This window comes from Pelophylax lessonae (genome assembly GCF_965119305.1).
Source record: "Pelophylax lessonae genome assembly, chromosome: 2".
In the NCBI taxonomy this organism is placed as follows: Eukaryota; Metazoa; Chordata; class Amphibia; order Anura; family Ranidae; genus Pelophylax; species Pelophylax lessonae.
Window position 1 is genome coordinate 426556806 of NC_138769.1, and position 24665 is coordinate 426581470.

A 24665-nucleotide genomic window follows, 5' to 3' on the forward strand; every position below is an offset into this window, starting at 1 on the left:
GACAACCACAACAGCCTCCGACATAGAGGGCGGCAGAGCACCCGCCTTGAGTGTGTCGCGGAACGTCTCGTGGAGGCGGGAGGCAACCATCTCCAGATTCGTCTTGTAGAATTCTGTAGGAAGCCCGTCAGGCCCAGGCGTCTTGCCCACAGGGAGAGACTTGATAGCCTTGCGAACCTCCTTCAAGGAGATGGGGGCGTCAAGCAGCTGGGCCTTGGCGGGGGTGAGTGAGGGGAAATCTATACTCTCCAAGTACATTGACAGCTCAGAGGGGGAATAAGTTACCCTGGACTCATACAGCTGAGCATAGTATTCCGCAAACCGAGAGTTAATTAAACCCGGATCCGACAGTAGGGTCCCGTCTCCCGTTCTAATATTGGCAATGCCCACCGTCCCCGAGCGCTCCGACGCCAACCACGCCAACAATCGACCTGATCTCTCCCCCTGTTCAAACACACGTTGGGACTGGGAGAGGAGAAACCTGCGGCAGGACTCCGCGCGGAACAGTGCCACCTCCCTATAGGCCGCCTGCATGTCAGCATAAACCCCACCATCCCGCGAGGCCAGGTAACCCGCCTCAAGGGAAGCCGCCGTGGACTCCGCCAAGGAGAGGCGGGCCCGTGAGTCCTTCCGAACCTTAGCTATTGTGTACTGGTAACGTCCCCTGGCAAACGCCTTAAACGCATCCCACACCATGGCCGGAGAGGCCGTGCCATCATTGTGACCCCAGTAGGCTTGCAGCTCAGAGGATACCGGCGGCACCACCCGCTCATCCGTGACCCAGAACCTAGACAGTCTCCACAAACCCTGGCCCGCAGCCGTATCCGTCATAAAACTCACCAGCACCGGAGCGTGGTCAGAGATGCCCCGGGGCAGGATGGTAGCCTCCTCCACCCGCGACAACAGAGACGAGCCAACATAAACCACATCTATGCGCGAAAAGGAGGCATGTGAGGCCGATTGGCAAGTATATTGTCGCAGAGTGGGATGCTTCCAACGCCACGCATCCCCCAGCCCTAGGGCCTCCGCCCAACGGGCCAGGGCCGAGTCAGACGCCTGGTCACCACCCAACCGGTCCATAGCCGGCTTCGGGGTCATATTGAAATCACCCGCAAAGATCACATTAGGGGTAGGATAGCCAGCAACCACACTCCGAAGCTTATGCAGGACGGACATAGCTGCCGGCGGCGGCACATAGAGACCAGCTATAACAAGTTCAAGGCGATCACACATAGCATGTAGAACCACGTATCTGCCCTTAGGGTCAAGATGGAGATCCAGCAGCGTGAAGGGCAGAGAGCGATGTATAAGGATACTGACACCCCGGGAGTAGGAGGAAAAGGTGCAATGATAGTAGGACCCAACCCACGACCGTTTTAAAGACAAAACCCGAGCCCCCGTGAGATGCGTCTCTTGTAGGATGCAAATGTGCGGGCGGTGCTTTTGTAGGAACGAAAACACAAGGGATCTCTTAAATTTAGAATTTAAGCCCCGCACATTCCAGGTTAAGACTCTTAGTGGAGCCATAGGACAAGCAGAAGAATTAATAACCGGGGGGCAGCCGCTGGATCACCTCTCGAGCCTGAGAGCACACACACCCCCCACCACACAGCACCCCCACATATAGGAGATAAGGCAGCAGCAAAACAAACAATGTGCACAATATTAACCCAGTACCCTGGTGGCAAACCTAGAAGAAAAGAGATGATTAAACAAAAGAACAGAACATTCCCAAGAGAACTCCCCCCCCCTCCCCCCACCCTGCAACACCCCCATAACTCGGGTGAGCCTGAGACCCCAAAAAAAACATAACCATTGGTCAATGGGGGACCATGTGCCAGGAAAGCGTCAACCGCGACAAGTCCTGAGTTCACGAGCCTCCGCAGTGTCGCCCGAAAAATAAACTGAAGAAACAGGAGAGTCATAAATGGAAAATACGCTATGACCATGGGAGAAAACAAAAGGGGGAACTAGGGCCGCTAATCCCCACCGGAGCCCCCATACCCCCCCACCCGCCAGTGTCCGGGAGAGCCAAAAAAAAAAAGGGGGGAAAAAAGGATGAGGATCGTCCGTCCAACGGCAAAAGTCAGGGCAAAAATCCAGAAGTCCCGAGGTCATCCAGCAATCCGCCAGTCCAGGAACCAGGACAACCAGAAGGCCCTCAAAGTCACCAAGCTGCGGGTCCCAACCATCCATCCATGCACTGACGACGGTCCTGGAGTCCCTTGTGTCCCGGCTGGAGGTGGCTTGTGGCCGACGGGCTACCAAAAAGCACCCCTGCCTCATCTGTCTCATCAGATCCTGAATCTGATTTGGCCGCCGCAGACGTGGGTCTCCCTGCTTGGTCTGCAACCACGCGCCTAGAATTCTCTGATAGTGTGGATGATTCCTACACGTCTGAGATCGCTCACAAAAAGGCGCTGGTGGATGCATTGATTGCATCTATGCGTGAGACCCTGAAGATGGAGGAGGCAACTGAAGCTGAAATTGAGGCGCAGGTGCTTTTTAGCACTCACAATCCATCCAGAGCGGCAAAGGTTTTTACTTTCCCCACCTATTTTGACAGAATTGTCGCTAAAGAGTGGGGAGGACCAAAGCATCCCCGCGGGGTCCCTAAGCGCTTTACTAGGCATTACCCCTATGAGGAGTCCCTTCTTAAGAAGTGGACTGTGCCACCGGTGGTGGACCCTCCGGTTTCGAGATTAAACAAGGCAACCATGTTTCCGATTGAAGAGTCCCTGGCCTTCAAGGATTCGGCTGATAAGAAGATGGAGGCTGTGGCCCGCACTATGTACACTCTTGCTGGTTCAGTGATGATGCCAGTATTCACCATTGCCCTAGTGTCTCAAACTCTGACCGAGTGGGCTAAGCTCCTACACCGTGACCTGGAGGGGGAACAGCTCCCCCCTGCCTTTGCCAAGCTGGCAGACCAGCTGGTCCAGGGGCTGCAGTTTATCTGTGATGCCTCTTTGGATGTGGCTCGCCTCTCTGTTTTGATAGTGGTCCTTCTGTGTGTCTTTTGGCTCATGTGCTGGTCTGGGGATCAGACTTCAAAAAAGGCCTTGACTGATCTTCCTTTTCAAGGAGATCGCCTGTTTGCAGCTACCCTGGATGACATAATTAAAGGTCTCACAGGGGGGAAAAGTACTCTTCTTCTGCAGGCTACTAAGGACAAGGAACCTTGTCGTAGACGTGGGCCTTCCTTCTCAGCTCATAAAAAGTTTTTTCGTTCCTCAGGGTCAACTGACAAGGGCTCAAAGCCTTTCAGGGCCTCTTCTAGAGCATCTAAACAAACCTGGTCTGGCAAGCCAAGATTGGTCTTCTCCAGACTATGGACAAGGCTCCTTCTGCATGAAGGTACGCCCCCAACTGTATCGGGGTGGGGAGGTGTCTTGGCTGGTTTCTGGACCCGTAGACTTCCCGGGTGCAAGACAAGTGGGTCCAAAAAGTAATTCGGTCTGGCTACAAGATCGAGTTACGCTCTTGTTCCCCGGCAATATTTTCTCCTTCCAACTTGCGCCCAACCCCAGACTGCTTACAGGGCCTGTTTGGGGTGGTACAAAGCCTGTTCCTTCAAGGGGTGATTGTCCCGGTTCCGACCTCGGGAACGTTTTCAGGGTTTTTTTTTCAAACCTGTATACATTTCCCAGGAAGGAAGCCAAAGTGTGTCCAATCCTGGACCTCAAGGCGCGAAATTGCTTTGTGTGAGTACAGAAGTTCAGAATGGAGTCCATGCGAATGGTGGTGACATTCCTGCATCAGGGGGATTTCCTCACCTTTATAAATATCAAGGATACCTACCTTCACACTCCAATATGTGCCAGTCACCACCATTTTTTCCACTTTGCGCTTTGCTGTGGGAGAGGAGCATTATCAGTTTGTGGCGTTACCCTTTGGTCTTGCATCTGCTCCTCGAGTCTTTACTAAAGTGTTAGCCCAGGTGCTAGCTTTACTACGCCAATGGGAGATCGCAGTACTGGGCTACTTGGACGATCTCCTTCTGCGAGCAGAGTCTCCCTCTGCTCTGGTGGAGAACCTGGAGATCACAATACGAACTCTGAGGAAGTTCGTTTGCAAAGGGGGGGCGCGTTTTCTGTGGAGCTCTTTCTCAAAGTGGGGCTATTTTTAAAAGTGGGAGCAGTTCTGATTCTGCACTTCAGTGTATGCACAAAGTGAATGAACACAGGAAATACTGAGAAAAACACCACACAGACTATAGGTGACCTTGTTTACCCCTTCAGCTCTTTCTCCTTGTAACATGCACTCTCTACCACTGCTTCTGGCAGCCGTGTCCTCTATCCTTAAATTCTCTTTCCTTCACCCCTCTTCTCCACCCCACAGCTTATAGATATCACCCTCACTTCTGTCCTCTCCTTATTACTGCACTCACCATCTACTGCTATTTCACATCCACTTGCACACAAAATCTCTAGGACACTGGGGCATGTCCCTTCATATAAATCACACTCTTATATTACCTCCCTCACCTTTTTGCTTCTCCTAACCTCTGAAGATATATCCTCAAACCTTGGGCCCCCATCATTTACCTGTACTCAACACACCATTTACCCTGCACCCTCTGGCTGCAGTCGCAATCAACACAATTTAGTTCCCATTTCTCTTCTTCCCAAGACCAGACTTCCTTTCTCCTGTGCCCTTTGGAATGCCCACTCTGTCTCTAATAAAATCACCTCTCTCCATGACCTCTTTATCGCTAATTCATTGAATTTACTCGCCATTACCGAAACCTGGCTTCATGAATGCGACACTGTGTCTTCTGCTGCCCTATCCCAAGGTGATCTTCTCTGGACTCACTCCCCCAGACTCAGTGGAAGCAAGTAAACAGTTTCAGTATACAGTACAATGAGAAAACAATATGGATATAAGTAATATGTGGCAATGACAAAAAAGAGTTTTATATGTTGCATTAAGAATCCAGAATTTAATTTATCATGAGTGTGTGGTATGGCTAGCAAAGAAAAAAAAAAGGGAAATAGGTATAGAGTAACAATGAAAGTGGGCTGAAATAGTGATTGTGGGGCAGTCCCCAGTCCCTTAACCTTGCAAGACTTAAGACATTTAGCCAGTAGGTGGGATGAATTTGATGTGCTCCATGCTTTGAATTCTTGGGTGCTTATGAATACAATAAAGAGAGTCCATTGGTGAATGGACAATCTGTAAAGACAACATTCAAGGTTTTATAGAGAAATGTGATTTAAATGTCTTTGAGATGTCTTAAAAATTGTTAGTTAAGCCTTCTGGGCTTGGGATTTTCCCTTATAGTAGTTTCTTAGTCTAGGTTTACATATAAACATGTGCGGTAATCAGTGGCAGCTGGTGCTCAAAATTTTTGGGGGGGCGCAAACAGAAAAATGTAATAGGCATTGCTTTGCGGCATAAAACGCTGTAAAAAATTGCGTGACTTTGAGGTCCCAAAAGTGTGAAAGGGGCCTTCAGTAATTAAGGTATAGTGTGTCCCCTTTAAATTCAGAGAGACCAGCGTGCCCCCTTTCAATGCACAGTGACCAGCGTGCCCCTTTCAATGCACAGTGACCAGCGTGCCCCCTTTCAATGCACAGTGACCAGCGTGCCCCCTTTCAATGCACAGTGACCAGCATGCCACTTTCAATGCACAGTGACCAGCGTGCCCCCTTTGAATGCACAGTGACCAGTGTGCCCCCTTCAAAACAGTGACCAGCGTGCCCCCTTCAATGCAGTGACCAGCATACATGCCCCCTTCAATGCAGAGACCAGCATACATGCCCCCTTCAATGCAGAGACCAGCGTACTTGCCCCCTTCAATGCCGTGACCAGCGTACATGCCCCCTTCAATGCAGTGACCAGCGTACATGCCCCCTTCAAAACAGTGACCAGCGTGCCCCCTTCAATGCAGTGACCAGCATACATGCCCCCTTCAATGCAGAGACCAGCATACATGCCCCCTTCAATGCAGAGACCAGCGTACTTGCCCCCTTCAATGCCGTGACCAGCGTACATGCCCCCTTCAATGCAGAGACCAGCGTACATGCCCCCTTCAATGCAGAGACCAGCGTACATGCCCCCTTCAATGCAGTGACCAGTGCACATGCCCCCATCAATGCAGAGACCAGCGTACATGTCCCTTTTCAATGCAGTGACCCGCGTACATGCCCCCTTTCAATGCAGAGACCAGCGTACATGCCCCCTTCAATGCAGTGACCAGCGTACATGCCCCCTTTCAATGCAGAGACCAGCTTACATGCCCCCTTAATGCAGTGACCAGCATACATGCCCCCTTCAATGCAGAGATCAGCGTGTGTGCCCCCTTCAATGCAGAGACCAGCATACATGCCCCCTTCAATGCAGAGATCAGCGTGCGTGCCCCCTTCAATGCAATGAACAGCGTACATGCCCCCTTCAATGCAGAGTTCAGCGTGCATGCCCCCTTCAATGCAATGAACAGCGTACATGCCCCCTTCAATGCAGAGTTCAGTTTGCGTGCCCCCTTCAATGCAATGAACAGCGTACATGCCCCCTTCAATGCAGAGTTCAGCGTGCGTGCCCCCTTCAATGCAATGAACATTGTGCCGTGCCCCCATCAATGCAGAGTTCAGCGTGCGTGCCCCCTTCAATGCAATTACCAGCGTACATGCCCCCTTCAATGCAATGAACAGCGTACATGCCCCCTTCAATACAGCATACATGCCCCCTTCAATGCAGAGTTCAGCGTGCTTGCCCCCTTCAATGCAATGTACATTGTGCCGTGCCCCCATTAATGCAGAGTTTAGCGTGCATGCCCCCCCCAGAGCAGTGCACTTACCTGGAGCCCTGGAGCAGCCCGCCTGGGCTACGGCTTCTCTTGTCTTCAGTCCCGGACTCCCGGCGGGTGGCTTCTTCTCACTCCGGCGGCGCGTCTTCTCTGGTCCTCCCGCCTCCTCCTCGGCCAATGGCATGGGGTTTGCCATGTGGCCAATCAGGAAGCCGGTATTAGACCGGCTTCCTGATTGGCCAGGAGGAGGATCGGTGTGCAATAGCGAATTTTCATTCACTGTTGTCACACAATGGGTGGGCTCTGGGCGCACTGCTCTGTGCCCCGGGACCACCCTTTGCATCACCCTATTAGAGCCCCTGGCTCTAATCAGGTGATTTAAAAAAAAATAAAATAAACATTAAGCTCCATGCTTCTGGCGCCCTGCATGCAGATTAGGGGGCTGGATGCATGGATGGGGGGGCAGCGCCCCTGCGCCCTGTATACACCAGCCGCCACTGGCGGTAATACGCGTAAATCACACGCATGCCCGCAGACAAAATGGGCTGCTTATTAGCTGACGAGTGTATATATATATATATTCCCTCTCATGTATCACTCCCTCGATTCATAGGGTCAAGTAGTCTTATTTAAATTCATGTTTAAGTCAGTACCTGCATGACGATAGCGGACTTTTGTTTTTATTATGAGAGGACTTCAGGGTTACAATAGTAGTCAGAAGTTTTGTTAAAGAAGCACTCTTCTCCTTTTTTTAGGGATGCTCCATGTTTTTTGAATATACCACTTTTAACTGCTTTAAGAGCTTTTAGTATAGGGTCAGTAGTATGGTTGGAAATACCTGTAGAGTTATTTAGCCACTAAGTGTACAGGGTCTTCAGGGCCAATGGTAGTGGTAGGTTGAGAAATTTCAGAGAAGAGTCTGACTAGATTTGTGACCTTATGGTGGTCTGAGCGGACCAGGACAAGACATGGTGAGACAGAAGAAAGAAATCAATTCTGCTATATGAATTCTGCACTGTTTAATACTATCCTGTGCATTAGGGCGTTGCATGTGCCGGACATCTATAAACTGTAGGAGATTAAAGTGTTTCTTAAATGTGTTAACTGAGTAGGATATCTGAGACCAATATTAGATTATGAGAATTTTACCCTAATTAGGGAAGTAAATATTAGCTATAGTCCATCTCATGTGCGCAGTCAAACATTTCAAAAAGACTTACCTGCTGTCAGTTTTTGAACATTTTGCAATCATTTTTCAGGGTAGAAAAGCATGTAGGCCAATGGAAACCCCTGTAGTCTCTTTCAGAGGGTTAGAGCTAAAGAGCTATTTAGTATAGTACCAGTTGTGTAGTATGGTGCCTTATGGTCCAGAAATAGAGTCCCCTGGAGAAGAAGAATACAAGTTTTCTTTTAATGCCTGTTATGAAGTATTTGAGAGTGTTTGTGTCCAGAATTAGGACCTCTAGTATTCAACAAGCCAAAATGTATTTTAACCATATAAAATGTATCTCATGGGTGAAACAATAGCAAAGGGGACTGCCTCAAATAGGAGAGTAGGTGGAAAGACATGAAGAGGGTCAGAAGACGAGAAAGAAGTTAAAGGCAGATAGAAGCACACAAGCACAGAAGACAAAATGCGTAGAAGAAAAAAAATCCTCCTCAAGCTCCATTTGGCCTGAATACCTATATAAGGTCTCAAAGCCGGTCTGTGTGGGGAAAAGTGGAAGCAGGGCTCAGGGGAAGTCTGGTTTTGTAAGCATATTGCCTACAACAGGGGTATACAGGGTATAATTCCTAAATGCATCCTTGGGGATGTTACACAGATTTCAGGGAGAACAAAATACATTACGTCCTGTGTGTGGAGCTAATATTAAGAAAAAAGGCCTCACTGTGGTGGTCAGGCATTGGAGTATATACACTAGCAAGTTTCAGGGTTGTCTTACTTATCTATGACAAGACAGAAAATGTAATAGCATGTGATAATTCAATGAGAAGCAGACAAAAGTGCAATATCCAATAAGTCCAGTAGGTAGAGCTGATGTCAAGTGAAAGTCTCAGCACAATGGCCAGACAATTAAGATATGCTATACCAAGTAACATTCATAGATATTGGGTTGGTGAAATTCTCGCGCTGTCACTCTATATGAATCCTAAATTCCTTTAAAGCTGCAGGTACTGTTATTGGTAACCTACGCAATTCAGAAATGTATAACAGGGGGGAGTACCGCGCTTAAAAGGTGCTTAGTGCATGTTATTCATACATTTAATAATTTACTTTCAGTGCTTTCAAATGTTTATAATAAAATATAAATATTCTCCAGTGCATAAAATTATATAAATATTCTCCAGTGCATAAAATTTAAAAAAATTCTCATTAATAAATAAAATATTTCTTACAAGTGATGTAAATATGTGCTATAAACAATCCTTAAATATATCAAAATTTGTATAAATGAAAATAAAAATAAAATGCCAGTGATAAATTATGTGCTTATAAGTTTCCAATAATTAAATAATTCAAAAGTGAAAAAGTGCCAAAGTGTCCTTGTATATATAAATAAAATGGTGTATATTCAAACGCCTTTTCTTTCCCAAAATTCATGCAGGTGCTCTTCCATGCAGTGGCCACTAGGTGTCCTAAGCGCTCACCTCAATTGGCTTTATAACCAGCTTTGTATGGTATCATATGTAATCCTCCTTTTCTATGGTTGATGGGTCCGGTCACTAATTCTCACACTTATCCCTTTTAACACGATATTCCAGGGGGTGTGTGTGGAGCCTTTGAATCTCCAAAATAAATGGGGCCACAATAGTGAGGTACCGTTTGGTGATTTTATTAAAAGAGATAAAAGTAACAGACTCACATTTTCCTTCGTCTTTGCCAATGCATAACAATTGTAATGTCGCTACGTCACTTCCGGTTTGGCGTCCTACGCGTTACGCTGCGTGCCCACACAGCTTCTTCCAGGGATCATTCATAACAAAACATAAAGCACTATAATGTATAATCTCATCAGATTACCTGATAGGGATGTTCAAATAAAGAACTATAGTGGGTTCTCACATGCGGTCCAACTGATATCAGGCTAGCTAAAAAGGCTAGTGTCACTTACTGCTAGGTAAGCAAAACTTCTGTTTACAGAATTCATCAGTTGTTTGGTGCTTCAGGTTCAGGAGTTTGGCATGACCTTCTAACACAAAAAGGTTGTGGTGGATTGTGCCTTTCTTAAAAAGTAGTGACCAGTGCGGGCGAAGAAAGGCCAAGCCTTCAGCTGTACAGCAGACAGATTTAACACTTCCAAGACTTGTATGTTTGATTTCAGAATGGGAGAAGGGACTATAGTCAGTCAGCCCCATCTTGGCCATGATGTTCAGCCCTGGCCTGGAAGTAAAGAACTGATGTCCTTGGGATGTGAAGTGGCAAGTGTAGATCTGAATGGTCTATGAGCTTTCTTGGGCAGACAGTGACCCATGAGCAGGGAAAAAAAGTAAAATGGGTTAGTGTTTTCTCCCTTTGCTTTGCACAGACCAAGCAGGACGCATCCTTAGTCGTCGATGTGTAGAAGACACCTCCCTTTTTTTAAATAAAATATGTTTTTTTTAATGCAGCCATAGTCCTGCACTACAGCAGATTAAGTTTTTTTTTTTTTTTTTTTTTATATAGCAGATATTTATGCATGTAAATAAATGTTTGTGATTTTGTGTCTTTATCAAAAGTGCAATTTCCTTTCAGGTTTCTGTGAACGGAAATCACATTTTGGAGTATCGTCACAGAATTCCCATCCATCGAGTCAATAATCTGTCTGTAAATGGCTGTGTCAGTTTATCTTTTGTGAATGTACAAGCTCCAGGGGTAAGTGTCTGTACCTTTCTACATTTCATTTTACATACAATCGCTAACAGTATTATTACGTTAGTTCTTACATTTTTTCATCCACATTTATTTCAGAAATAAATATAATATAATATTGTAATTTTTTTTTAGGGAGGATTTCCTCCTCAACAATTTCCAGGTGCAGGAATGTACAATGTAAGTATTTCATATTTGAATTTGCCTAAAATGTAAGTCTCTGCTGCACCCACTGCCAATCCTCCTCTGCTTCTGCTTCTGCTGCACCTGCAGATTCAGTCTCCTTAGAAGTCTGGGGCACCCACTGTACTGGCAGCCTGTTCTGCACCCACAATCTCCACTGCATGTACAGTCTGAACCTCCGCTGCGCAACCTCTGCGTCTGCAGCCTCTGGCCTCTGCCATGCCCCTCTGCACCCATAGCTTCAGACTTCTGTTGCACCAACAGACTTAGCCTCTACTGCATCATCTCTGCACCTGCAGCCTCAAGCCCTCACTGTGCCTCCGCTGCAGGTCTCCTCCTGCCTCTAGCTACTCAGTGCTGCCTAACTCTCTTATGCTCCTGTTTCTCATTACCCGGAACCTACACTCATTTGTGTCTGCTAAATATCTGTTAAATGACCTGTGGGTAGCCAGCAGCTAAGCCCAAACTCCTGTAAGGGGGTGCCTGGCAGAACACCAGTTACTTTTTAGATTCTACTCTCACAGGAAGCAGCTGTACAGTGGAGACTGATCCACACCTCAACTTGTGACAAACGTTATGTATAGTTGTGAAACCATAAATGTACATATAGATTGTGTAACATCAATAATGGTGTTCACCCAGTCACTGAAACGAAAACAAAAAAAAATAAAGATTTTACGCTACCAATTCACTTAAATTATTTCATATAATAAAAAGTGTACCACAGTCAATATCTGTATGAGTGTACCAAATGGTAATCAATAAAAGATAATAGTCCAATAATATAAATCATGTGGCTACAGTTCATAAACGTGAAATATATGTAATTTCCACCTTAAATAACCTTTAAGCTTCTTCCCAATCACCTCTGTTCTCAGTACCCTCACCTTAAAAGTGTAGTATGCATGCATGTATAGTAATATCCAGCTAGCTTCTCTCTCTCGTCAGAATGGCAATCCAAGGTCCCAAGGAACTCTGTGGTATGGCCTCCCACTCACCAGGGTACTCTTGTCGACTTAGATCATCAGCAATGGGGTTGTGGTCCCTTTAAAAACATGTGGCTCATGTACTGGAATATAAGGGGTTAATACATAAACATACATAAAGTGCAATATATAAACCAATAAATTATGTAAATGATTAATACATCAAAAAGCATATATTGTTATTGAGGTGACTTAGTGCAATAAATCAGTGCGCATCAATTTCATAAAGTGTACGTGCGCATATGCAAAAAGTGCTAATGGTGCTCTCAAAGTAATATTAAAAAATTATATAAACTGCCAGTTGATATCAATCATCACAATATATTTAAAGTGATTAAGTGCAATAAATCTGTGCAGCATAATTTACATAAAGAGCACGTGCGCCTGTGCTGCCATAATAGGTGGCACCTACTGGTGCTAGCAGTAATATCCCAAACCACTAATAAAAATAAAAAATATTGAGAGTGGTAAAAATGGTCATTAAAATATACCAAATAATGAATAGTGAACTATAACAAAAACTAATAAAAATAGTGTGTGCAAACAAAAGGGATAGAATAATATACGTGCAAGTGATAGACTCTGACTGTGAAAAAAAAATGTGATTATGTATGGTATATGAAATAGAAAAATTTATATATCTCTAGTGAGAAAAATTCAATCTGATGGGTGAATAGAAACAGAAATAAACTTCATATAAAGTCCATAAAAAAGTGCCAAATGAGCGTGGGCTATTGCGGTATTCAGCTCCGAGGGTGTTTTCCGTGGTGCTCCGAATATAAGGGTGTCAAGTGTGGAGACAGTGCTGCCCTTAATATCGACTATTGCCCGCACTCACCAGAAGTTTTCACCCCGACAGGGGTAATCAGCATATAACACCTAAATCTGTTCCCTGGTCCTGGGTGGTCCCATAAGCTGATCCCTTTATAGTAGCCGTATATGCCGCTTATATTATGTGCCCCTCGCGCTCACAAGCCGTGGGTCCAGGGTTCCATAAGGAGGAAGGAAATCTCGTATAGTGAAGTACCGTTTTAAATAAAATCCAATTTATTATTAAAAGACATAGTACTCACATTTTATCAGCAAACGTAGGCATAGAAAAAACATAGGGACCGCAAGACCCTCTTTAGCGGTAATTTCCGGGACGCTGTGCTGTCCAACCGCCGGATCTGCGTTCCACCAGTGCGGAAGTGACGTCGTTACGCTTGACGCGTTTCGTCATCCAATGACGTCTTCAGAAAATTACACTAATATGATATAGCACACGTTAATATTATTACTACTGGGCAGCGCCAGGTACCTCATTTCCCCCACATTGATTTAATATTGACCACTGGTCCATATTTTAGAGGTAGGCAGCAGCCATTTCCTAGAAAAATCTAGCAATAGATTGCATCTCTCCTTGGCGCGGATATTATCGTGAACCATATCATGTACTGGAATGTTCTCATATTCTACGTTGGGACAGAGAGGATAGCCTAATAGTGTACAGTATTATGCTTTAAAACCGCTTTATTTGTGTTTAAAACATTTATTTCATGAATAAAAATATTACAGGTATATAAGTGATACCATTCTTCCTTGTATGACATCATCTCAGGTCCACTCACCTACAGACTCCGCCCTATGTGTTACAGCACACATCACATGACTTTATCAGGGAAAATATATTGACAGTGGTACACTTTTTATAATATGAAATTATTTAAGCAAATTGGTGAGGCAGCCTCTTTACTTTGTTTTTGTTTTAGTTTAAAGTATAGTTGTCCCTGGAACAGAGTGGAAATGTTTTAATAGGAACAACTCTTCTAAAGATAGGAGTTTCCCCTCATTTTTAAGAGATTTTACCTTACTTATTGTCTGGGACAGGAAGTGATGGGAAGTCTTTCCAATGGGTCAAAGACAGGAAAAAAAAATGACAGGGGTTTTACCCATTCCCTACTCTACTGAGAACTAAAACAAATGTAAGCTTTAGAAACATTTTCTTCAAATTAGTAATATCAGCGGGCATTGCATTAAGGTAGCACATTCATTTTTAAAGGACTGCTGACGCAGTGAAAAATGTAACCTAGAGTAATTTTTTAACACAACATATGGTATGTGCATGGCATTGGATTGTAGTAGAGGTCTGCCAGCATCTATAGTAGTTGTGCATTGGAGCATAATTTAAAATGTATGACAATGCAGCTCACCACACAGAGGAGCTTGCATTAACATTAGCGCAACACATACCTATGAAGCCAGGGTTTAGGGTTTTTGGACATTCTATATTGATGCTAAACTAAGCCTACTTTACCATACTTAAACTATAATTACCTATGTTTGGGTTATGCAAGTATTGTAAATATCTAACATAAAGTTATGCACCGTATACTAATAGTATTTTGTACTTCTGTCATCTTTATTTTAGCCAGCATTCCCCCCACAGCCGTTTCCTGGAAGCAATGTAAGAATTTATGTATTGCAAATTATTTGATAAGTCATCATGTAATCCATATAGGAATGGATCTCCTTAGCAATTGTAGGCAGTTGGAGAGGTTTGTTTATGTTTTGCTCATCATAAGAAATATTGTTAGGCTGGGTGTCATTTTTGGGGGGTTTACTCAATAATGCTATGGTCACATATAATACTGTCCCTGTATTATCTGGCACGTCCCCTGCCTAAATCACACTTGAAATCAATAGACAGGTGGAGATCATTGTGGCATGAAATTTAATGTAGCAAAGTGCACTGTCAGACCCAGTGACTGAAGGCACTATAGTGTTGGAAAATTTGCTAAACAGAGCCTGAGACTGTGCAAAGAGCACAAGTTTCTACATTACAGCATGGAAAACCATGTTTGATGCATCACTGACGTTGGAACCTCATTGGCCTTTGCACATTCTTACTGAATATAATAATAGCCTTTATGTGTACTGCTTTGCTTTGCATTTGCAGTACAGCACCTGTCAGTGTCTGACTTCCTGTTTTAGTAAAGGTCAATACATAAACTATTACAAGGGGATAAACCAAAGATGGGAGTGTCACTAGTCTTTTCGTCATGGGTCATATTGTAAACCAGGGGTGTTCAACCCGTGGCCCTCGGAGCCCTCAGATGTTGCCCTCGACCTCAAACTGAATGCAGGTGTTTTGCTGTACTTACTGAAAGTGCACTGCAACTGCAGGATATTATTGAAGTCTAAGGCACAGTGCAGCTAACCCGAAGGAAAGCTGCACATGCACTGCACTGCACCCGCGGTTCGGGTAAACCGCAGTATGTTAGTGTGAAAGCAGCTTTATAGGGACAGTACAACTTGTTTACATTTGCGGTTTTGGGGGGGGGGGTGATAAACCCACATAGTTGAGACTTGTTTTTACCACAGCCCCCCAACCACCAGCCAGGAGTCGCAATGGCCCTGCCCCATGCTCCTGTGCAGTCTCCCTGTCACGTTCTGTTTTACACTTGGACTGGAGGGGTGGCAGGGGTGACATATACAAGAACCGATCCTCTTCACTTTCCTACTGCAACTGCTGAAACCTCGTCTCCCTCCTGCCAATATTCAGCGGCTGCAGGAGGAAATATTTATAATGCTATTCTAAATAGAAAAATTCAAATACTGAGCTATTTAATTTTTGCGGCCTGCGACTATTTATTAAATCACCTGAGCACCCCTGTTGTAAACAATATCCTCCCCATATTACTTGTCCTGTGATTGAATTTGTTCACATCACCCATTCAACAAGAATTCTGATAATACTATGTGACATACATATAAACATTCACAGAGGGGGCACTCCTACAAACTGTGTATGGAATAACCACAAGAATGGGCAAATGTGAAGCCTATTTTACCAACATTATTATATACTGCATATGTTAAAGTAAGAGCTCATTTTCACGTGCGGCAGCCCTTGCCACTCCTCTTAAAAGCAATTTGGTGTGGATTGCTTTTCAGATGGTTTGACAAGTGGGGAGCAAGCAATATGTTCCCCTCTCACTGCCTGTTAAAGCCCCAAAAGAGTGAACCACTGTATGGCCCCATACACTTAAATGGGTTGTATTTGGTGGTAGTAATGTCCACTAAATGCAACATGAAGTTTAATTTTTGCCGTGGCATGCATACAGCCCTTAAACGGCTGCATGCTGGTAGGCAGTTTGTGGTTGATAAAGCTACGACTAAACTACCTGCTTTTACCTCCCCCTGGCCGCCAGGGTGAACGAGCCCTAAGAAAATAGTATCAGAAACACTAATGCTAAAAACCTTTTTTATTATTATAAATAATAAATAAAAAATAAATATCTTTTATTGATTATTCAGGCTGCATTCACACTTGAGCGTAGCGTTATTTACCGCGATTTTACCGCGATTTTACCACGATTTTTTCTGGCGTTTTTCATTGACATCTATCAAAAACGCTGGTAATCAGCCCAAAAAGAAGCTCATGTACTTTTTTCAGCTACAGGCGTTTTGCAAAACGCTCAGATGTGAACAGGGGCCATTTAAATGAATGGGGTTTTACTTGTTGGGCGTTTTGGAAGCGTTTCTTTTGAGCGTTTTTGGAGCTGAAAACGCCCAGGTGTGAATGGAGCCTTAATGTAGACATAAGGCTCAGTTCACAAAGTTAACACACCAGAATCAAGGTGGGTACAGGCAGATCAAAATTTGGCTGGCTCAGCAAGGACTGGCCAACCTGTGTTTGCCCCTCACTGTTCGACAGAAGTTGATTGGTAGATCACTTTCTGTCAAACAACCTCTCTGGAAAACCTTCATTGTTCAGTGTCCACAGATGTCAGAATACAATGTCTCAGCAGGGAGGATTCCTCCAACCATTTTGCTTGTGTAGGTAAGGGAATCTATTTGTTTGTTTTTTTGTTATTGCTGGCGGAACAAAAAAGCTAACTATGTATACCCAACCTAATGTAAGAATCCCTATTTAATATGACAGTTTTTTTTTTTTTAGCTGAGTCTAATGAAGTTTGAAAATACAATCACCAGGCTGAGTGCTTTAAAGTCGTTGAAAAGTCTCAAAGTTTTTCCCTTTAATGCATTCTATGCATTAAGTTAAAAAACCTTCTGTGCTGTAAGTGCCCCCCAGACCCCCCCCCTCCTTCCTACCTGAGCTTGATCTGATCCAACGATGTGCAGGAGCACAATCCAGAGATGTGTCTCTCTCCTCATTGCACAGATTGGTAGCAGCAGGAGCCATTTGCTCCCGCTGCTGTCAATCAAATCCTGTGAAGTGGGGGGCAGGGCAGAGTCCCGGTATCTGTGTCAGTGGACACAGCAGCGGGACATGGGAGTGAGCCCGCAAGGGTGCCCCGATGGCAAGCAGCTTTCCGTGGGTGCACCCGATGAAGGGGGAGGAGCTAGGAGCGTCAGTGGGGCACCCCAGAAGAAGAGGATCGTGAGTATAGAGCAGAGCAGGTGAGTATAATATGTTTGTTATTTTTATTAAAAGAAAAAACAAACCTTTGCAAACACTTTAAGCTCACCACACACATTACAGACTGATTGTACAATCTCCATTAGATCTGCCACTAAGTATTTAGTGCAATGGCCTGCCTGATTGAAATCAAATTGATTGAAAAGTTCAAGGAGGTCTTTATATCATATAGTTTTGGTAGATCTAAAATTGATTGTACAGCGATTGTATAGTAATATGTATGGTTAGCCTTAGGCAAGTGAAGTTTTGTGAATTGAGCCTTTGGTATTTAAATACATGAGCAAGAGAAAGAATGTATTTTTTGTTCAATAGTACAACAGCGTGCGAATATCTTCATGAACCTTAACAGCTGTTTCCAATAACACTTCTATTTTAATTTCTAAAAAAAATATTGATTTATTTTTACAGCCGTTTCCTGCTGCACAACAGTATGGAGCTCATTTAGTAAGTACTTTCTACTGTACATTTCTATTTCTTCATTACTAACATTTGGAGTTAAAAGATACCATCTATTGGTTAAGGCCCCTTTCACATAAAGTATTCATTTCCCAGTGAAGCAGTTCTAGCAATTGGAGTGGTGTTTAGTGGCATGGACAAATGGAATGATAAGTATTTTCCTGCGTTCTTTAACCCCTTCACACCTAAGAGTAAAACAAATCTAAATGCCTGAGCACAAATTAGCAATTTTTGACATATGTTAGTAAAGCCGTACATATCATCACAACTACTTTGTACATTCAAATGGATTATTCCTTGTTTTTTTTTTTGTAGGACAAATTGGGCTTTCATTTGGTAGTAAATAGTTGTGAATTTCCCATGATTTATTTTTTTTATTATGAAAGGAATAGTTGCCAAAAATAGTAAAAATATATATATTTTTTAATTTAGCTATATTTTTCTTGTTACTACCATAACCTACCACCAAAGAACAACCCAAATTCAATTCTCCTGCTCCTGATGATTGCAAAAATACCATATGTGTATTTATTTGTTGTTTCTACCCATAGTACAGCCCAGAAGCATTTTTTTTTGTCCTACCTAAACTACACTAATTGACACTGATGCTAATTTAAAATAAATCCTGTCCAAAAAAATATACTGACCCTGACCTTAACCTTTGAACCTGACCTTGACCCAAACACTAACCCTGGCACTGATCTAGATCAAACCTGGATCTAGGTATTTTTCTTTATTTTTTATTTTATTTTTTTAATATTTTTTTAATATTTATTTATTTTAACAAACACTTTTTTCTGCAATAAACTAAACAAGAAAGATAGATTGAATCCTTCTTCTCCATTCACAGAAAGAAAAAAACATAGGGGCACGCTTCACAGTGACTGATAACTGTGGTAGCCAATAAAAGGTTACCACAGCGATCAGGTGACCCGGAATTGGGAGATCCGTTCCTCATCGTTAGGACGGGGCCCAGGGCTCTCGGTGAGACCCCGGTCCCTGTGGTGGAGGTGCACCTGCCTTTTCATGCACATGAACTTTAATGGCATCCCAGTTTTAGTCCATAGGGTTCAATATTGAGTTGGCCCACCCTTTGCAACTATGACAGCTTCTACACTTCTGGGAAGGCTGTCTATAAGGTTTAGGAGCGTGAAGAATAAATAATGAGGCGCTGCTACTGGTTGTTCATTAGCATTAATGAACAACCCCTAGCACATTTTTTATGGACACTATTTATTGACTTATTTTGCTCACTTTTTGATTTAAACGTTCTGAAGAAACACTGAGCACCTTTTTTATCACTTTGCACTTAATCATTTTTGTTTTAAATGTGTTTTTATATGTGGATTCAGCACCTGTATTCATTATTGTAAATTATTTTGGCACATGTTGTGAGTTCAACACAACATACTACACATTGAAATATTTTTTTATCTTTTTAATGGTATATTTAATATATACCGCACACAGCGCTATTTAGCACAGACTAGCACAAGCGCTTTATATTTATTAACTATTTATATTTATTTTTCTCCAATCTATTGTATTGGTTTGCATGCTTACATACAGTCATTCTTTTCATGCATGTGATGTCATTGTCACTCATAGAATATTCATATGATTGTATGAAGTTAACATCTAACACAGCCTCATTTATTTACTAATGTTAATGATCAACCAGTAGCAGCGCCTCATTATTTATTCTTCACTCTCTATTTAAGTATCCACTACTTAAATTGAATGCAGCTCTACATAGGACACCCTTATGTAGCTAGGAGAGGCACCTCACTCCTTACATTTCTACACAGGTTTAGGAGCGTGTCTTTAGGAATGTTTGACCATTCTTCCAGAAGGGAATTGTGACGTCAGGCACTGATATTGGGGAGAGGGCCTGGTTCGCAGTCTCCGCTCTAATTCATCCCAAAGGTGTTCTATCAGGTTGAGGTCAGGACTCTGTGCAAGCCAGTCAGTTCCACCCCATACTCGCTCATCCATGTCTTTATGGACCTTGCTTTGCGCGCTGGTGTGCAGACATGTTGGAACAGGAAAGGCCAACCCCAAACTATTCCCATGAAGTTGGAAGCATGAAATTGTCCAAAATGTCTTGGTATGTTGACACCTTAAGAGTTCCCTTCACTGGAACTAAGGGGCCAAGCCCAACCCCTGAAAAACATCCCCACACCATAATCCCCCCTCCACCAAATAATGTGGACCAGTGCACAAAGCAAGGCCCATAAATACATGGATGAGCGAGTTTGGGGTGGAGAAACTTGACTGGCCTGCTCAGTCCTGACCTCAGCCTGCACGCCAGGCCTTCTCTTCAACATCAGTGCCTGACCTGACAAATGCGCTTCTGGAAGAATGGTCAAACATTCCCAAAGACACACTCCTAAACCTTGTGGACAGCCTTCACAGGTGCACATTTTGGGCAAAGTAGACAACTGCTTCGCAAGAGGCATGAAAGGTAATTTATGTAAAACTGGAAAAACCATTCCTAAACAGCGTTGGGACTTTAGCACCATCTGTCACCCACGTGTAATGGCATTTTTACTTTTTTTAACCTGGAAAATTTGACAACAATTCACATGCAACATTCAATCATGCCATATAAGCAATTATCACCAGTTCTAGATTTCATGGCACCATGGTTACTTCATAATGAAAATCGAACAGGCCAGTTTCACAAACTTTCACACCTCCTGTCATGTTCTTGGACAGTCAGAATCTACCTTGACACATTACATTATATCATGAAGATTTGATTAAGCTGATGGAGTTGCCATTTTGGCGTTGAATGCTGGGGCTTGTTCCTGACACTCATTTGAGCTGAAAAAGCTACTGGAATGAGTGGCGAAACAACTTCAACATAAACAATATCTAGTTGAATGTGACAAACTACTGCTACCGTAGTACATACATACCATGATCTGGATAAAGGAGAAGCTTCACAGACAACATTTTGCTTCAACTCCAGCATTTCTGTCTTATTTATAACTGACATGGTACAATAACTCTGCTGCTATTATTTTGCTGGGGCTTGTTCCTGACACTCATTTGAGCTGAAAAAGCTACTGGAATGAGTAGCGAAACAACTTCAACATAAACAATATCTAGTTGAATGTGACAAACTACTGCTACCGTAGTACATACATACCATGATCTGGATAAAGGAGAAGCTTCACAGACAACATTTTGCTTCAACTCCAGCATTTCTGTCTTATTTATAACTGACATGGTACAATAACTCTGCTGCTATTATTTTAACTTAGTTGAGCTGTATATATTTTCTTACAACTAGGCAATTCCATATAATTCGAAGATCCATGGTGGCCTATATCCTAACAAGGTCATTGTCATAAGTGGAGCAGTTACTGGACATCCCAAGAGGTAATATATTAGCTTGTTCAGGCTTGCAACTGCCAGAAGCATTTTGCAAGGAGTGGCAGCCAGTAAATGACTGCTTGCTTCACTATACTCCAGTAGAACCCCCTCTCCCTCCTCTTTATTGATCTTCAATTATTATTTCTAAACATCTTTCAGATTTCATGTCAACCTGAGATTCCATGGTGGAATTGCATTTCACTTCAATCCAAGATTTGATGAACACACCATCGTTCGTAACAGCCAGCTTAATAATAGTTGGGGGCAGGAGGAGCGTCAAATGCCCAGTTGTGGACTGTGTTTTACTCCTGGCCAAAGCTTTGTGGTAAGTTCGATAACAACAAGTTCAATAACAACCTACATCTGCTGATAAATGTTCTTTGTATACTGGAATACATTTTTGTGCAGCCAGACCCCCTTATTGCTTTGACTGGTTCTGTAAAGTTATACAGTCTAATTAAAGACAGGGCTGGGGCAAGGGAAGGGGGGGGGGGGTGAGCAGGCACCTGCCCTGAGCGCTGTGTTTTTTAGGGGGGGATGTGCTGGCGATGTGACCTCTCGTCCTGTTCCTCACTGACAGGAGTGATTGCGGCAGCAGAGCTGGCTTCTGCTGGTGAGAGGATTCAGCTTTGTCCTCCCTCCAGCTGGCAGGGGGAGATAGAAAGCCCGCGCTGATTCCCACGCGATGCTGATTAGGAAAGGGTAAACTGTCCTTCCTACTCTTTCTATTTGTTATGTGACATATCACATGACTGGAGAGCGGAAGAAAAAGCTGCATTCATTCCAGTTCAAGGAGAAAGGGGGGCCACAACTCTGATGTAAGGGGGCACTGCGAAGGAGGAACATGATGTATGGGGGCACACTGAAGTATGAAGGCACACTGATGGGGAACCCTTATGTATGGGGTTACTCTGATGGGGGAACCTAATGTATGGGGTCAACTGATATATGGGGGTACACTGAAGTATGAAGGCTCATTGATGAGGGGAACCTGATGTATGGGGGCACTCTGATGTTAGCAAGAAGTTGATTGAGCACAATCTGTGCTTGACCAACTTTAGTGAGGTCCATAGGTGGCATTAGTGGTCTAATAGATCCTTGATGTCTCCCTGAAAAGGATCTGTTAGATAGTTGAAAAAGTGCAGAATTACAAACAATTGAAAAAAAGAAATTAAACCCCCCCAAACAACAATTGCACATATTAGGTATGGATTGAGAGCAATTATTTTAGGATGGTTAATCGTTATGGTTAACTTTAAATTAAAGACCTGTAAAGGCTTTAAAATGTCGCCTATGAACAGTTTTGGGTACCTAATTTTTTTTTGTTGCTGCCTCACATACACATACGATTTTAAGGCATGTTATGTTTGATATCTATTTGTATTTTTAATTAACGTTATGGGTTTGATAACAGCTGTGCTAATATCATGCGTCATAAACAGTTGAAACTCCCACCATTTTATTCTCCAGGGTCTCTGTTTTCATAAAATAAATAATGCTTGGTGGTTTTAACAAATGTTCTCTCAAAATAATTGTAAAAAATAGCTCTGGCAGCAAAAGGGTTAAAAACTAACTATAAACTGTTGATTGTTTACAATTATGTTTTAATTTTTTTTGTGTAAACTCTCCCTACATATTACAATCTGAATGTAAAATCTTTTTAGGAAAACCCTTATTATGTGGTTTTGGAAAGCCTAGAGGAGATTGTACAGAGATTGTACAACCAGATTGTAACTTGTACAACCATTTTAAGCCTAGTAAACACTATTCGTTTTTTTTTCCGTTCAACCCAACGTGTTGAATGGAAAAAACTGTCAGCTGTACTAACAATCCGACGTTAGTACAGCAATCTCCCCCGCTAAGCTGTTGTGTTAGGACAGGGGAACAGCCCCCCCGCCAGAACACTCTGATCAGCGCTCTCAGCCATTGGCTGAGAGTGCTGATTGGGAGTCGGTCAGCTGCTGGTTTTCCAGGATGCTCGTTCGACAGAAGCCGCCATACACACGGGCCGAATGGTGGTTGGTTTTGTATTGAATCAACCTATGTCAGCCGGTATTCAGCCCGTGTGTACGGGGCTTTAAGATGCATATAATGTTTAGGGGTGTTTTTGTAGGATATCTAAAATAACAGTATTGCTGGGAATAGTAATGTTTATATGTCTATAGCTGAGCTCCTGATTTTTAATGGAAGACACAGTTATCTTATATGTAAGATAAGTGAGTAACGAAGAAACAATTTATGTTATGGTGACTGCAGACAGCTTTTACCCTTCTGCTTCAGAGATGAATGATCAGACAGATCAGAAAGACTTTATTCCTCCTGTAAATAAGCCAGTGCTGAAGCTGTCTGGCCACATTTCCCTCCTCCTCTGTCCACTAACATAAATGTGTATGCTCAGCTGAAGTGAGCACCCTACTTTATGGAGCAATCTGTCTCAATGCTTTGCTTTATATCAGTCAAATCCTGCCTGAACGTCCAACCACCCTAATAAAATGTATAATCACTTTTAGCATTACTTCAGATATTGGAATGTCTAATAAGGTAACACGATTTACCCCATGATCAAACCATTGGAAATTTATCTTGAATGTTCATTGTTTACTGGCCTCTAAAATTTCAGTCTTCGAGTACAGTTTACTTCTATTTTTTTTTTTTTTTTTTTACAGATTGAAATTGTTTGTGAACAACATGCTTTCAGAGTGAACGTTAATGGGAACCATGTGTGCAATTTTAATCATCGTGTGCCACATCTTAATCAAATAGACACTCTGCAGATAGAGGGCGATGTTGTCCTGCAGCATGTTCAGATTTAGATAATAAAATGTCTATGCCATGTCTTTAATACCCAACTGTTTAACATATCTATACATACAGTATACCTCACAACTTAATACAGAAATAATACATAGTACAAATACATAAAAAAAATTATAGAGCAAAGTCAGCAGACAATATATAAACTGTCTGTTTATTTTAACACATTTAAAACTTTTAAAGCTACATGATTATGTATAGCCCATATATAAATTAGATTTACATATTTACATTTATTACAATATTTGTAAAATATCTATACATAAATATGATTTTATGTGTATATACCACTTTTTCTTGGCTACGTATTTTCTACTTCCCACATTGGACTAGAAAATGTGTGCTTTTCATGAAAAAAAGCCTAAACTGTATACATTTATTTGATAACTTTATGGATTTCTTCATCCTGTATACCAGCAGAAATATTTTAGTGTTAGTTTATCCATTGCCATAGCAAACACTGTTTTGTTCTGTTTTCATTCCATTTTATTTTATTTTTATACAATTTTTAAATGAGATGAGGAACCCATGGGCCTAGGATAGTCAAGGCACAAATTGAAAAACACTGATATACAGACATTGTTTTTTTACAGGATATATCTGAAAAAATCTGTAAACTTTTATTTGGGAAGAACAACGTTCTCCCATTTGTTTATAAATAGTTTGTTTAATAGAAAGGTAAGAAACCACTAAAAAAAAAACTATGTCACATACAGTACTCAAAGGGTTTAGGTGCAGTCTTTGAGCTTACAGGCAAACAGAAAAACTTCAACCGTAACCATGAAGTGGAACATAAGAGCATATAGTGTATTACATTATTAA

General features: G+C 42.8%; 1 protein-coding gene across 1 annotated transcript in view; it reads left to right on the top strand.

Annotated features, from left to right (window-relative positions):
- Nucleotides 1-23937, top strand: part of LOC309547796 (galectin-9B-like) — a 47844-nt gene extending 23907 nt beyond the window's left edge. Inside the window, exons 4-10 of the mRNA XM_082247797.1 lie at nt 10482-10601; nt 10734-10778; nt 14178-14213; nt 17601-17636; nt 20947-21035; nt 21189-21354; nt 23696-23937. Of these exons, the coding sequence (XP_082103923.1) occupies nt 10482-10601; nt 10734-10778; nt 14178-14213; nt 17601-17636; nt 20947-21035; nt 21189-21354; nt 23696-23842 (639 nt within the window). The 3' untranslated portion in view covers nt 23843-23937. The remainder of the gene's footprint in view (nt 1-10481; nt 10602-10733; nt 10779-14177; nt 14214-17600; nt 17637-20946; nt 21036-21188; nt 21355-23695) is intronic.
- The last annotated feature ends 728 nt before the right edge of the window (nt 23938-24665 follow it).